The 17,203-nt window shown below is 38.1% G+C and overlaps 1 protein-coding gene across 1 annotated transcript; it reads right to left on the bottom strand.

Annotated features, from left to right (window-relative positions):
• Positions 1-1,889: 1,889 nt before the first annotated feature.
• Positions 1,890-14,358, bottom strand: vamp8 (vesicle-associated membrane protein 8 (endobrevin)). Its single transcript, XM_077561590.1, has 3 exons — positions 14,110-14,358; positions 6,567-6,734; positions 1,890-3,411 (listed from the first exon to the last, which is right to left on the bottom strand). The coding sequence occupies exons 1-3, from the start codon at positions 14,122-14,124 to the stop codon at positions 3,226-3,228; spliced, it is 369 nt and encodes a 122-aa protein (XP_077417716.1). The 5' UTR covers positions 14,125-14,358; the 3' UTR covers positions 1,890-3,225.
• Positions 14,359-17,203: the final 2,845 nt, after the last annotated feature.

The following is a 17,203-nucleotide window of genomic DNA, read 5'->3' on the forward strand; positions in this document are numbered from 1 at the left end:
TGATAGTCATCGCCATGACAAAGTCGGAGAATCAACAAGAAAAAACACATCATGTCTGCTTTCAACAGAAAGATTGGGATAGGAACAATAACAGAATTGCCGCTTCTGCATATAAAAAGAAAAATAGCATTGCTGGCTATCATAAACTTGTCATTCAGTGGACACTTTGGCATGAACAAAATGCACCACATGCCATGTTTTATTGTTTGGGTTCTACTAGGGAATGATGGTAGGGTGAAAATGATCTCTCTCGGCTTGAAGAGTGCACACGCTGAGTTTTCCACGAGTGAGCTGTTACAGGCCAGGTTGAAAAGCAGTAAAAAATATGTTTTAAAAACTGTGCCGCTGACAAAAAGGAGCACTTCCCAAACTGCAAACATTCAAACCCAGTGGGGAAACGAGTTTACACACTGTTGAGCAGCCTGCTGATGACAAATTGTACAATTATATACTGTAAGTGTGTAGCATTCGCTGACCTGGAAGATGTCTTTTGGATTAGCTGCTGAAAGACAAAGTCACATTCATGCTAGTTTGTGTGAATGCTAATAAACAGGCATTCAATTCAAGTATGTCCAGATGTTTCCATGACTGAATGATTTTTTTCTGATGATTTATGATTTAAATTCAAATTGCCATCCGGGCTTGATGCTGATCATTTGTGGCCGCATCACTTCCTCAACAATTTTTGGTGTGTTCTTCTTGTAAATGTAATGCATCTTCCCACTGGTGGGGATTTTTCTCTTGATTTTGCAATTTCCAACTTCAACTCATTGAATACCCTGGCCTGTATCAATAATATAGCATACTGTTTAAATCTAAGTGTACATTTTGGGTCCTATCAAGGCCAAAGGAAACTTGTGAAAAGCACATATCTAAATTCATTGCTATTCACTTAATCAAATCATAAAATTAGAGTAAAAAGAGTGGCATTCTAGATCCAAAGCTTGAAATTTTCAAACTTTTTTTTGGTCTTGTCTACCAGATTCCATTGTTTTAATTACATGTCATATTGTTTGTTTCCAAAAGAGACATTTAATAGCTTACTGCACAACTATGGAGCAATTGAATGATGCGGTTTTGTGTATGGACGGATGGATAAATGTGATCCTCTCTGCTGACTATGGAGAAGATTTTTTTTTATTATTTAAGAAATGGACACTCTCTCTACAAGCATCCAGTATACAGTATGGATATAATAAACTTCTTATCATGAAATGTAATCCAAATGTGGTATAACACCTTCATTTTTGGTTGGTCTTCAGAATGATATGCAGGGCAATCCTATTTCCACAAACATATTCCAAATTTGAGTGAAATCATTGTTGTGGAAAAAATGCACAAAATGAGTCCTTGCACTTAATGTTGGTTTCTTGTTCAACAGTTTTGTGCTGTCCTTTGAATGATCATTTTTATGCGAGAGAACCCTTTGCACTTGGGGGGTATTACACAAAGAGGTTATTTTGTTGTTTTCTTCAAACACTCTGTTGTCAGGTTAGGAGAGTGGATCTTTTATACATGCAAAAATGTAGGCTCAAAATGAAACGTTTTAATATTGCATAATTTGCCCATATTTAAAATAGCATTTTTGTTATACATCTGGTTAGGAAGAGTGGGGTCCTATGTGCCTCCCCCGTTCTCGGAACACTGATGAAAAATTGTGGCACCCTCCAGCATTTAAGATGACCATCCCAGATGTAAATCTAATGACAGTGTGTGTGAGCACAGACCATGGCGAGCATAATTGGTTTACATGGAGTTGGAAAATGAGCCACACCTGTACTTGTGGTGCGAAAATCAGCTCTGAGTTTGTTTGAATGGAAAAGCAGTTCCGCTGTATTGATTTTATGCAGGTCAGTGGTTGGTTGTAAATGACGACACAAAATAAAAGATCACGAGAAGAAAACATTTATTGAATGTAAGAATAGTAAAACCAATACATAATGCAAGTGATTTTGAGTTGGAAAAAGCTGGATCATAGGTTAAGCTGGTGATGGTTGATGTTAAAAGTCCCTAATGGTCTTTGATACAAACACAGCTCATAATTGATTTAAAAAAAACTACTAACAACATAATGCATTTAATAAATACCCCTAAATCTCAGACACTCATAAACAAAAAGCTGAAAGACAGTTGTATATACTGTACACACATAAACGGGAAAATTTCTACTATATACAAGGAATTAAATTGACCTTCGAGATAACAGTGCAGTGGAATGGCAGGTTTCAATATCCACACTTGCACATAAACATTCATTTTACATTTCTCATAAATAATCTTATTATAAGCTGTAAGACAAATGGATCTTGGTTTAGTATGAGCAGCTCAAGAGGAACCATCAAACCTAAATGATCGACCCTGCTGGTCAAGTTAGGGTCTCTTGCCTTGCCATGTTAAAGTTTGCATGGCTAAGTGAGAAACCCTCCTTTGCTCTTGTTACAAGGCAAAGAAACAAAGCAGGAGAGCCACTAGGAGTGGCGAGGGGGAATGCAAACGCAACAAGAACGAAGACATAAATGGGCACAAAATGGCTGGTGACACAAGAACAAGGTTCCGATTCTGTGAATGCTAAAATGAATCGATTTCTCCTTCAGAAAAGTAACAAAAATTACAGTTAAACAAATATGATGGGATTTTTCGATAGCCTAATTGTCACATCATACATTTGACCCATCAAAGCAGCTAGTTTTGACAAAAAAAAAGTGTTATATGTACATTGCATTTTAGAAACAATTTAAATGGACATTTAAATTGAATGACGAGCATTTGTAGATTGTATGGCTTCAAAACCACCAAATTCTCACGTTTTGGGTACACCTAAAATATCTCAGCCTCTCTTTACAGTAAAATAACATCCATACATTCAACAAGTTAACATCCATTCGTAAAGAAAATGACTCCCCATTGTCATTTCTTTACACATAACGGCTGAAGCTCTTTCAGGCCTGAACAGTTTGTGTGCTAAACCTATTCAAGCACATTATCCATACTTTGAAATAAATGAGCTGAACAGTCAATAAAGTTACTAACACCAAATCATGAGAAAAAAAACCCACGATCAAATAAAAACTGAAAGTTACTGTTAGACTCCGCCTAAAAAAAAAGAAACATTTTAACAGACAGTTAGCAATTTGCTTAACATATTCTATTATTTTGCAACCGCACAACAGGAATGTGCTCAATGATTAAATTCAATCTTTATGTACAATTACTTCATGCATGTTTTTATGGGCTGGGCGTGGGTTCGACAATCGGCGGCAGAGGTGCACTGACGGGTATGACACCGGTGGCCAGGAGGATAATGATGAGCACGATGATGAGGACGATGACCACGATGACCACAACCAGCTTGACGTTCTTCCACCAGTAGGAGCGAGCCACTTTATGAGACGTGTGCTTGAAGTGCTTCGCCTGGACACAAAGGGAGACGACAGCATTCAGCTCAACCAACGTCTGATGCTCTGACACTGTCAGACAATGGGAGGTCATCTTAAAACGGACAGCATTGTGGATGAATATATCCATAAGCATCCTTCAAAGGACTAGTGGCATAGTCAAGTAAAGCTTGACGGGCCACCGGGCTTATAAAAACACTGCGTGTTCTACCATAAAGTTTAAAATATCATATACATTTCATTCCACTTCACAAATGTGGCCAGCTTTGTCCCACAAAAAAAAAAAAAAATTTTTTTAATATCTTTGGTTTGACGCCTGAAATGTGGCAAAAGGTCAACAAGTTCAAGCGGGGATAAGACTTTCACTCCCCCCCCCCCCCCCCCCAAATAAAATCTTAATGGGATCAATCATATGGCAAATTTGAACGTTCAACACCATTTAGGTGCAATTCTGCAGGAAAGAAGCGCACTTGACTTAAGATGAAATATAAAAACATTATTCAAACGGTTATAAGAAAAAAGTGGAGCGCAACACACAATATGTGCTGTGATGTGAGCGCATGTTGCAAATGTAAGGACTGATTAAGTTGTGTAAGTAGATGATGGACTGTGATGTGAAACGGTACTGCTCAAAAAGATAACTGTCTGGAAATGCCAGCATATCTATGCGCGGTCTGATAACAATTTTGCGACGAATATTTAATTCCCTGCGCAATAATGCGGCACCTTCATCAATAGGGTCGTTGTCAAAAGGACATGCCATGTTCGTGACAAAAGACTTTACGCTATAGACTATAGGCATATTTACGCAAAAACTTGCAGCAGCGGACTTTATGAATGAGGAAATGAGATGTCATGTGTGGCTGAAAGGAGGCGGGGACAGAGAAAACCTCGAGGTTCATTGTGAAAAACCTGCCTAGGTTTGATTCATGGACAATGTTGCTACGGTAACTGACCAAGAGCTTAAATGACCTCTTTTTATGAAACAGGTTAGAGTTACCTCTTTTTCTTTGGTTTCAGTTACCTCCCTTTCTGAAACAGAAGACGCAGTTTCCCACATTTCAGGGTTTCTTGAACCAGGGTTCTCACTAAACCTGCTTTGTGAAATAAGCAGTATGTGACTGCTTGCCTTTCTTTTGTTTCTCCACAATAAATACTTTTTAGTATTTATTTCTAAAACCGATAAACACACGTGTGTTCTTCATGTGTTTATTGCCAAACATGCGTTGTACCTGCGGATATTTTTTTTTACTTTACTTTACGGATACTTTGGCACAACACCGCACGGCAATGAGAGTGACTGATAATGATGAGAGGAAACCTGGCGTGTTTGATAGGGAACTTGCCCAGCTGTTCATTTTGAGTACAGAAGATGAGGACTTCGAGGGATTTGTGGATGAGGATTGGTCAAAAGTAACGCGAGTACATTGTTAAATATTTTAATAACGTACAACCGAACTCAGTTTTGCTCCCGCTGCCTTTTTAAAAACATATGCTAGCATGCATGCTAGCATAACTGTTAGCGGGAAAGCATGCTAGCCAATGTTTTACAATGCCTGCACCCAATGATATGTGTGTTAAAGGGATAGTTCGGGTTTTTGGACATGAATCTGTATGGCATCCTCACCTGAAGTGGTGTGCAATCAGCACTGACTTACCGCTGACAGCATTCTGTGACCCAAGATCTGGTCCGGTTTTGGTCAAGTAGTCCGGCAAGTTGGCTGGGGTCACGGAAATAAAGCATTTTTCTTCTAAAAACAATTTGTGTTCAAAGGAGTGATACATTTGCATCACAAAACTGCACATCAGAAAAAAAAATAAAAAAAATAGACTCCATTACCGCTGGGCTCTGTTTTCTTTTTCGTATTACTGCGCGGCGCACTTCATCCAGCTGACAAACGCGCACAAACCAAGTGTTTACCTGATGCGAGAGAGCTAATGGAGAGCGAGAGCCATTAGTATATAATGTTGCGATTGTATAAACTGTACTGTATAAGCTTGTATAACTAAGATTGCGCTGTGTGTTCCTGTGTTGCACATTCTGTTTTGTATTCTTGTGTCTGAGTGTTTGTGAACGCATCACACGTCTCGCGGTGGAAAGGGACTCATCCGTACATTGTTGGCAATGTGTGCTAATTCGGCTTGCGAGTTAAGTTTCTTGTGTTCGGCGTTGGCTGCGGCCAACAGTAGCCGGTTGTGTGGAGACAAATACAAAAGTGAGATTACCAACCACGTCTGCTGGCAGCGTTCTTGTGACACGTCACACTATACACTATTATATTGTTCTAAATGTAGAAATGGTGTGAACGCGTGATTTCCCAGACTGTACCAATAAAAATTTCCCTGAATCTCTGCACACTTTTTACCGCTTTCTGAGCACTTCAAACAAGTTTGTCAGTGACAGTCACCTGCTCTTGCGGGGCTACAGCTGATCAAGTTGTACCACTTCTCTATCCCTCATCGCTCCCTCTTTCTGCCCGTTCTAATTCCATCTGACGAATATCGGCATCAGTATACAGTATTCGGTTTCATAAAGATACTCCCTTGGCTCCGTGCTAATAACATTGTCGTTGTAGTCAGACATGTTATCGTGAGTTTTAAAAGTTATAATTACGGTGGAATGCGCGTCTGTCAGCTGGATATGCAGCGCGCCGCGCAGTGATACGAACAGAAAAGGGTTTTTTTTTATGTGCAGTTTTGTGATGCAAATTTATCACTTTTAAACACAAATTGTTTTTAGAAGAAAAACGCTTTATTTCCATGACCTCAGCCAACTTGCCAGACTACTTTCGTCTCGACCAAAACCGGACTGGGTCTCGGGTCACAGGACGCTGTATGCGGTAAGTCAGGGCTGATTGCACACCACTTTAGGTGAGGATGCCATACAGATTAATGTCCAAAAATATCACACATATATGAGACTTCCCATTTGAATACGGTGCCCCTTATGGTTGTAAAAATACGGTAGTTTTAGTTTGTAAACTGTATATCAGCTGCTATAACAAAAGCAAAGAAGATTTATGCCAATGCTCTGGGGCTGCGGCTCTGTTGACTCGTTATTCAGGTTTGGCTGATAATCACTGATGTCACTAGCCTCTGTTTGTCTGAATACACAGTCCACAAAGCAAATCCCATTTATTTCTCAAAAAATAAATAAATTAAACGACTGACCCCGTCTTGCAGATCCTCCGACTTGCCCATGAGGTCATCCAATCTCTCCCCTCGGGCCAGGATTCGGTCCACATTCTGCGTCATCACGCCTTTCACATCATCTACTTGATTCCTTAAAGACTCCATTTTATCAATCTGTTCTGCCTGTGAAACCTCACCCCCTCGCTCCTAAGCACAGAAGAGGAAAAAAAAGACAAGTTACAAAAAAATTCTGGAACAATTTAACGTCAAATTAAAATTGGCTCATCATGTTTGGCGTGTATTCTATGATTATGTTACTATAAAGCTCTACTGCCTAAACTCTACTATCATCTTGACATTACGAGACAATTATGTCATAGTTACACAGATTTATGGTCCAATTTAACAGTGCTGCTGATGTGCATGACATTTCTTTCAAGAAGCATCTGTCACCACAATGAAACCTGTGAAGTCAAATCCCCCTTAAGTGAAGGTGTACAACCTGGAATCTGACTTCAACTTTCGGGAAAATACGCCTGTAAAGCTTCACAATACATGGGAGTTCAATCTGCCGTCAACATATTGCGTAGATCTCAGCTGAACTTAGACTGTAAAACAGCAGTAAAGTGAACCAGTGGTTGGCCTCTTCCACCTGACAACTTCTAGGTTGTGTGTTTGAATCCGAGCTGCGGCCTTTCTATGTCAAGTTTGCATGTTCTACCTGTGCTTGTGTGTGTTTTCGCCGTGTACTCCGGGCTTCCTCCCACATTCCAAACAAATGCATGTTAAGTTCAGTGAAGACTGATTCAACTGTACTTGGGCGTAAATGAGTTTGGATGGTTGATTATCGTTACATGCCCAGTGATTGAGCGAAAGTTGAGTTCCAGCCTTAGTCAGCTGATATAGGCTTCAGTTCACCCGTGGTCCTAATGAGGGTAAGTGGTATAGAAAAATGCATGGATGGATGTATAAGATAAGGATTCTGTCTGAAGTCTTGTTAACCATACAATTTGACTATCTATAGAGAAGATTATAGACTAGGGCTCAACCGATTAATATATGTAGCTCTTAACATCTGTAAAAAATCTTTGGCAAATTGGCCAATGTTTGCCAATTGCGGTTGCCGTCATGCACACTACACATGTATAATACTGTAGAGAACCTCTTAGTTAAATAAAACCATTCAATTTGTCTGTCAATCTTTAGCTCATATTTTCACTTCTACAAACAATGTTCTTGTGAGCATTACAACTCGTGGTGAGGAATTAACAGGGATGTCACCATTTTACACACAACCTAAAGTTGCGGTTTGCTTAAAAAAAAGAAGCAATGTGAATCAACCATAAATGTAATGTAATAACACAAAACTATAATATGCTGTATAATGTATGATAAAAAAGAAATATATTGAGTCATTTTATTGTTTTTATTTCTCATGTATACAGTCTTGGTCTTGTCTCAGTCTCGATACTCTGTAGTTTTCAATAATGCCTTGGTACTGGTTCGTATGGTCTTGACTACAACACGAGGTCCTACCACAGACCAGAAGTTTGGTAATTAATTAGTCCCAGTTAAAGCAGCAGTATCTTTACACTGTAATAAATCTTTCAGCAATTATGTTATTGTAACCCAAGTGCATAAGACGTTTTCATATATCAGTACTTGTTTTCAATTGTTAACGTTCATATGTTGAAAGGTGAATAACTCTTTGAAGTGAGTTGTTCAAACAAAAAGTAAAATTTGAAATTTTAACTTTATTAGAAGTAGAAACCGAATCTTGTAACCACAAAGCCATGTTAATGTTCCACACATATAGTGCCTGAAAGTTACATTTCTTATGTTGTATAGAATATTATGTGGCCTTAAGTGGAGTAAATCAATACTTTTATAAACTCTATCATCCTCCAAATTAAAAAAGGCTATCGAGGAACCTTAATCTGAACAAAGGTGGTGACTTGGCGGAAAAACACACCAGATCACTTTGCTATCTGCTGCTAATTGCCGGTAGAACAGTCACCTGCATGGGCCAAAACTCTTTCTGTTATGTTGGAACAAGTTATGGACATTTTATAACTTTGTTGCTTCATTTGTGTATGCAAAGAACTTAGCGCATCATGGTGAATGACTTTTCAACAAAGACTAATGTTAAGCAGATTTCTTTTTTAAATAGTATATGTTATACAGTGAGTGGTTAATTACACTTGTGACAAGAATTTTAATCCACAAAAGTGTTGTATGCCGCATGTCTAATGACTTTGTCAAAGTTAACACTAAGCATTTATTATTATTGTGTTAATGCTAACAGTAGTTAACTTTTTTTTTTTTAATGTTAAAATGGAACTTCAAAAATGCCCATACAGATAATGGCACAATCCCGAATGGATGATTTCTTTTTCCTGTATTTGCTAGGTCATCGCATTGCATTGGGCATGCTCTTTCTCTGTTATGACTGTTTGACAAATAATAAAAGCTTCTGAAATGAACCATCTGCCATGTAGACAACATGCACATCAGTTACTGCTGGCTCTGAGATGCCTTTCAGTTGCTTGCAAGTCTGCCTAGGACTTTCTGCTGGTGCTTGCCATCTCTGGATAGGCCAACAGCAAGTAAGGCAGTGACCTCACATAACTGTCGAGCGATCACAGAGCAGAAATATGATAGCAGTCTGGCGTTCCAGAGTATACATACAGGTACCAAGTCCCATGAGTCTCCATTAGACTGTAAACATTACGTCTCTAGGAAACAGGTTTTGCTGCATCATTTACTGTCCTCTACAGCGTTCTTCCCCTCCATTCTTGTCAATGATTCTATCAACTTGCAATGTTTTCTCATTCTTGCCCTTTCATTTATAAGTCATTGTGGTAAAAATCTCTCCCCCAACAAGTCTGCATGGTCCTAAGGTCCTCGCCTCAGTATAATTTGATGTGATCCTGTATATTTACTATAACTGCTTTCCACTGAAATGCTATTAAAACCGAAGAACAAACCTTTTATTTATCTATGTAAAGTTCAGCTACATTATTGGGAAAAAAAACTGACAAAGCAGAAATAAAATAGTCTACAACACTGTTCAAATACCAGGTGTTGGCAATATTTAAAAAATATATAAACTTTGGTCCGTATATCTTTCAAATGTCCAAAGTACGTTGGGAAAAATATATCGACCCCAAATATTCAGGAACTGTTGAAAGACCACTGGAAAGTCAATTTTATTTCATCCAATGATCATGTAAAGAAAAATAATATTTTCAGTTTGTTTTTTTATGTACACACAACACCACACTATACATACTGTACAGTACTGTATTTACAAGTCACTCCAAATATGCGCTGAGTCAGTGGCGGCTGCTGGTCATTCACGGAGGGGAAGCTCTTTTTTTGGGGGGGCAAATCCTCAAATGTTATTTACTCAAATTTTTGTATTTGTAAGGAAAACTAACAAATGGCTTCACCAAAATGTGGTAAACAAAATTCATATTACCTGCCATGATGTGCAGCTTTCTAGCAGGTGGAGCTTCTTACGAGGGTACACTACTGTGTGACCAAGGCAGGTAGCTCATTGGGGAAAGAAACCGCAGAGTGACACGAGAGTCGCCAAACAACGCTAATCGCTGGGGATCAGTAAAGTCACCTTAGGAACTTAGGAAAAGCCGTGGTGGAGTTTTATATTGAAAAATAAATAAATAAATGGCTGATTCTCTTATTTCACTGTCAATCAAAGAGGCCTTTCGCCTCAAGACAGATCATCCAATGATCATGCAGAAGCCGAGCGTCCAGGCCAGCCCACCGCCTCATTGACTCCCAGAGACGCCGAGGGTCCGAGGGCACGATAAAGCCCAGCATTAATCCAATGACCTTCCAGTTTCGCGTAGTGGAACAACCCACCCTACGCTTCCTCATAGATGCACTTGACGCCGCGTGTGTCAAAGCGCTGTGGCGCTGCGGGCATGAATAAGGAGGAAGTCAAGTCAGTTACCTGTGATAAATAGCTCATTCCGAACAAAAGATGAAGGTATTTTAGCGCATATTTAGTCAATGAAATGCACACACAGCAGTATATCATTCACCACTTTTTTGTGGGGCGGTATTTTTGGGGAAGGTGAACTTCCCTTGCGGTTTTAGTGCATTATACGGTGAAGAGATTTACTTTGGGAGGACCATTGCGATGATCTATTAGTCTTCAAGTTTCCTATTTCATAGCCCATATTTTATTTGAATTTCATCCCACTTAAAAGAGCATAAAATTAAAAATTGTGGTGGTATTCTGCGACTAAGGCAGACAGTTCATTTTTGAAACAATGATGTGGCCTGTCGTCTTTCATAGGCGTCACATGAAATTGATGACAGAGGAGTGGTCAAAAAAATACATTATTTATAATACATTATTAGCTTACATTATTGCATACAAGGCATTTCACAACTTTTACATTAATCACGGCTCGCCGTCACTCTGCTCTGGTGGGAACGAGGTTACTCGCATGAGTGTTTAGTCTCGAGTCAATGTGACACGCTTTAGTGCATGAATACATTAAATTAAATTGATAGTAAAAATAGACTCACTAAAGAAAGAGATCCCGGAATTGAAGATTATCTGTTTGGATTACAAACCTTGGCCACTGTGTCCGGGTTTATGACAATTGACAACATTCACTTCTGCTACAAGGTAGGATGGAGTTGTTGTGACGCGTGTCTTTTCAATTCGTGTTGAATTGTTTATTATTGTGAATTATTGGCTGCAAATGACCATTTACAGTATATAAATCATTTGTGAATTGATTTTAGAGGCAAGGAACTCCGGGTTATTTTGAAACAGGTTCCCGGGACACGCTGCTAGGGTTAGGTCAGTCAACTAAAAACACGTTGGTTAAAAATGAACTTGTTCTAATAATTACTTAACTTTTGTGCTGCTGGTAGTAGTACAACAGATCAAAAAAGTCACGATTCAGATCGGATCATGAATTTGACTTGCGGATTGGATCGTTTTTCAAATCAGCAAAAAAAACAACAACAAAAAAAACTAAAAAGTACTTTGTCTTCATTTATTTTGTAAAACGCTTTTGCCCATTAAAATAACAAAATAAATAATAAATCAACTCAAAATGTCCAATATGTCTGTTTAGGATTTAGGAACACAATTTTAAGTGCAATATGAGGCAAATACATTCCTATTCTATACATGGGCCATGTATAACATAACAAGGTATTAATGACTTAAAGTTATGCTCCTAAAATCTAAACGGCTATATTTGACATTTTGAGGTGAATGTTTTTTTTTAATTAATTATTATTATTTATTTATGGCCAAAAGTGTTTTATAAAATAAATGAAGACAACATTTTATTTATTGTCTTTTTTCCCCCTAAGGAAAAAGACCTCAAAGTGCAATTTAAGGCACATTCCTTTCCTTTAAACATGGAGCGTGATTTACAAAGTAGCCTAGGTCCAGAATATTACCTCATTCACTGCCATTGACGGCTACAAACGTCAAAAATTCATTTGAACAATTTCTATTAGTTTCCCACTTTTGTTAACAAGAGTATGAAAACCTAGGATTTTTTTTATTGTACATTTAGAACAGATATAAAATGTGATTAGTCACGAGTTAACTATTGAAGTCATGAGATTAATTATAATTAAAAAATTGAATCGTCTGACATCTCTAATTTTTTAATATTTTCTTTTTAGTTTAATCACTTAATTATTTAAACTAAAAATGAATCACACATTTTATATCTGTTTTAAATGTACAATACATTTTTTTCTAGGTTTTCATACTCATGTTAACAAAAGTGGAAAAAAATGTGAAACTAATAGAAATATTTCAAATGAATTTTTGACGTCTCTAGCCATCAATGGCAGTGAATGAGTTAAAAAGAAGTAAAGAAAGCAAGCCAGTTAATAGCTGTCAAACTCATTTACTTACATTTACCAGGCATTCGTTGCTAATGCTAACAGCTATCTGCTATCCATTAACATCGGAGATTTGTGCCGTAGCATACAATGACAACGTAATTAACTAGTGGCTCCTTAGCGTACTAAATTAGCGATTGAATATGAGTTCAGGATAGTGTTGTGTTGGTGTGGGTCGCAACTATTTAATGTCAATAAAAACTACGATAAGAAAATCCAAAACGTCGAAAAAGATAAGACAAGCTAAACGTCAAGCCACAACGTGGGCCAACTTCAAAGTAAAAGTCTACTAAGGATATTTGCATTTTCATCAATGTTCTATTTGGTAAACTTTGTTTTGAAGATATAGTAGCCTTAGCGTAGGCGATGTGTTAGGTTGAATATGTTTCCCGCAGTGTTTGCTATAATGACTTATTTTGCAAATTTGAACAATAAGTCATTGACAGATCGTCAAATTATGACATTACAACCGATCGCAAATATTTTGACTTGTCGTTAGTTATATATATGTCATATATTTTTAGGCCACTGACATACTGGACAGGCCCACTTGAGATGAAATTTGGGTGAAAGGGGCCCTTGAATTAAAATGTGCTTGACGCCCCAGATCTACAATCTGCAAAAGGCGACACAAAATGGATAGCACATATTTTATGTGGAACAGTGCCATTTAACATACTTTCTGACTCGGTTGCTTTTCTCCTAACAGTGATGTAATCTGAAGCATTATTTCAGATAGCACATGCTGTCTGGGTTGAATCTGGATGGCATGTGTTGGTGTAGCAATTATATACGAGTCTTTCAAGGTTATTTGAGTTTGAAAATATTTAGCTGTAACCCAGAGTTTTACTTCTTTGCCCTATTCAGTCACAGCTAAACAGAACATACTGCATCATCCAATAGCACAGTTGGAACTTGGGACCCAGACAGGTTGGGTGGAATGTAGCTGATCGCTTCAATCTTCCCCATTTGTCTCACTATGTGATGACGGTTTCTTTAAATTTTGGTCTCACAAAACGTGACCATCTGTAAATTACAACAATTTACTTTAGTTGTGTGTTAGTCAATAAAATAATGCCATAAACTTGATTGAATTAGGATTAATGTCCTCATTCGCCAAATTCAAGAAAACAAAACGATCGCAGAGAGACCGTTTGGAAGATACGCAATAATTGTATTTTCAAACAATTTAGTTAACATTAGTTCTGTCACCCAGTACTAAGTTTAACTGATCGAATTGCATGCACCAGTTGGCAGTGAAACATCCTGAGGCCCACTTGGTACATTACGACAAAAGTTAACGAAATATAACCATGTTATGTGTCAAAATCAAGTATGAACACGACAAATTAAGCTCAGGCAACGTTACTTAAGTTAGTAGTACTTAGACCAGTCCAGGACGTGAAATTAGTATCCGTTTTAGCACGATAATAGTTTGGTTCTCGACAAGGAAATGAAAACAAGACGTCCAACAGGATCTTAGTGGCGTCTTTTTGTTTGACCTATCTCTTGAATGTGAATGAAGTTATATGGCTTTGTAACTTTTTACAAACTAACCATTAAACACGTTATGACAGATGCAACTCATTATACAGTACACACACGGAATTCTAGACGACGTCAAGCACAAAAGCTCAACCAGAGAACTCAAGCGAACTTGAATATTCCTTACCGGGTCATAATCCATGTTGTTGCAAACAGCGCAGTTTTTCCCTAAAAAAACAACCGATAGACTTTCTTCGAAGTTGACACCGTTTGTATTAGCTTGAATTATTCAACAGAATTACTACACGAAAGAGTAGTGCGCTTCCCCTTGCTCAACTTCCTGGTTGTGTTTTTTTCCCTCTCACTTCAAACTTCATTCCTCCGACAGGGGTGTCAAGTTTGCTACATTAGTCACTGACTGACAACGGCTTGCTTGTGTGCTCGCTGCTCGTAGAGGAAAATAAGCACTTAAATCCAGTTTAGCGTATGTGTTCCGTAATCAAAGAAATAATATAATAGTTTGTTTCCCCATTTCTATGAGTCTGGTTGGAACGTACAGTATTATTATTTTTTAATTTTTTATTAACTTAACTAATTGCTGTCATCAATTAACCAATACTTTTCTTTTACCACCTTAACGTTCTTAAATCAATTTATCCAGGCCCCATTATTTTGAAGGCCACAGTTTTCCTTTGACGTCGGTGGTACCGGTCTATTGACGTAATACTCAGGCGTTTCCACCGTGTGTAATGCGACTACCACCAAGGCAAACAAATGACTCGACTTTATTTTTAGAGCACCATCACTGCATACAAAATGCCGTACAGTACATGGGTGTAAAAATCAGTCATACAATAACAACTTAGGTACCGACTTTGACTTTAAATGAAATACAGGTAGACGTTTTCCTTAAAAAAGAAATATAAATGTCAACATGATTAAAATGTAATTTCCAGCATTTGTTATGTAAAGGTTGATGCGCTATCTGAATTGTAATATATTGAGATCAACCTGCTTATTTTCTTAATGCTGATGTTATAACAAATAAAATCAGAGAATCAGCCAGACAGGTCAGCTGTTAAAGAGCAAAATACAAAGCCCCACAACATCGCACAAAAATAGCATTTTGCTTACAATGCAGGACCCAATAAAACGTTTTATGAAATTGTAAACATTTGACAATCTAGATTACACCAAAATAATAATCAGTGACATTCTCTGAGGGGTCATGTGTGTGAGGTCTTTGTTGGGTAAGTGAGTACTTAAGACTGTATCCTAATGAGGGCGAACATTTGTGAGTGTTGGTGAAGGTAATGAATGTGCGCTCCAATCAGGGTTCTCATGGTTTGCCTCGACTCTCGAGATTTTTGTTTGTTTAGTTTTTTTGGGGTAATAAGAAAAAACATTACAACTCTATAGGCACATGTCGCAAACTTAAATACTGACAAGAACTCAACTTTTGCCAGCATTACAAAAGTTCGCCCCTCCGTGGGATATGGGCTTTATTATTCAAAATTCCATGGTGGATACATTTTTAATGGGGGGAAAAAAAACAACAATTCAATGGTGGTGGCATGGTCTAGTAGTAGAGCGATCATCTCCCAACCTAGAGGTTGTGGGTTTGATACCTGGGACTTATGTTGAAGTGTCGTCCTTGAGCAAGATACTGAAACCCCAGTTGCTCCTGATGCTGAATGTGTAATCTGTGGGAAGTGCTTTGAGTGCCTTAATGGCTCATGAAAAGTGAAAGACCAAAATCAAGAAATATTACAGGACTGCTGATAATGTAAAGGCTTGGTGAGCAATTAAAAAACAAAAAACTAACAACAAAAACAACAGACAGTATCACCTCACCCCCCGGGTTGTACTTTGCCCACCACTGATGTAAACCATCCGTTTTCTGTACTGCTTATCCAATTCACACAGGTCTTTTAGTTTGGTAACACGTCACTTTGGAAGTGAAAACATCTCCTAGAGGTACATGTTTTGACCCGAAAGCAAATTTGATTCAAAATGCAAAATGATCCAAACCCAGGTTCTGTTGTCTGTCACAACGTTGTCTTGTTGAATGTCTGACATTCATTGCAACAGTTACTGTAACTGTACAAACTGACGTCATTCCGTTGTTCCGCCCAGCTGCCAGCATCTGCCCAGACAAACCAGTTCAACCTATTTAGGAAGGCGCTGGTGGATCTTCACTACTGTAAATAAATTCCTGTAATGACTGCTGTAGGCTGCTCAGGAATGCAAGAAGCTAAAAACAGCCATAATTATGCACAAAAAACAAATAATTGTTTTTTATATTTCCCAGTAAAACCCACCAATCAATTTTTTCCATTTAATTACTCAAGGATTGAGTATAACCTGGTAAGTTATGTTAAATCAGAGCATCAGCGTCAAGTAGGAAAAAAATATAAAATAGGAATGAGCATATTTAGATATTGCCCAACAATACAACTATGTAAAACAATAATAAATGAAATCGTGATTAAACAACGTGAATGAAGCAGCCACAATGGTCTTAAATGAAATAACCTTTGTTGATGCTCGTGAAATATCACAAGTCTAAAGTGGAGTACCTGTGGGCTGAAATATGTGCCTTTTTAGGCAGGCACACATGAAAATGCAAGCCAAAGCTGTTGAATGTTAAGGCCAGGGGTGTTTTGTGCCTCGTCAGACAATGTGGGGCACTCCATTGTTTCTGCCATTCATCTGAATTAAGAACTTCAAAAACTTTGCGTCTGTGCTGGGACGCCGAGACTGTGTGCAGTCATGTGACTCAGTTTGAAGGTGAAAAGGAGTCAAAAGTCACTTGTGGTTATGTTGGATTGGTGAAACCAGGTCATAAGACAGCGCCCCAGGAAGTGGTATCGTTGATGAATTTAAAAATAATAGATCAAACAAGACCGCAATAGACAGATAAAAGTAGCATGTGGAATGTAGCTCAATGTAACAGAGTAAAAGTAGTTTACTCTTACCAAAAGTACTCAAGTAAGAAGTATGTTGTATTAAATCTACTCTGCCAAGTATAATTTATCCCAATACATAATCACAGCCTACCTGCTTGCTGGGTTTGGTCATATGACATTCACAAGGCGAGCCGAGGTCTCTTTGGCATCAATTTCTGTTGCCAGCAGGTGGCAGTATGAGGTGAAAATGGCTGCACCATTTGATGGCTGAAAACAGGTGTAGGAATTGGATTAATTATTATTCCACCAATGCAATGTTAATCAGAATAACGCGTTTTGACCTGGTTGTGGGACATAAAGCATCATATTGAA

This window comes from Vanacampus margaritifer, chromosome 3, assembly GCF_051991255.1.
Source record: "Vanacampus margaritifer isolate UIUO_Vmar chromosome 3, RoL_Vmar_1.0, whole genome shotgun sequence".
Lineage (NCBI taxonomy): Eukaryota > Metazoa > Chordata > Actinopteri > Syngnathiformes > Syngnathidae > Vanacampus > Vanacampus margaritifer.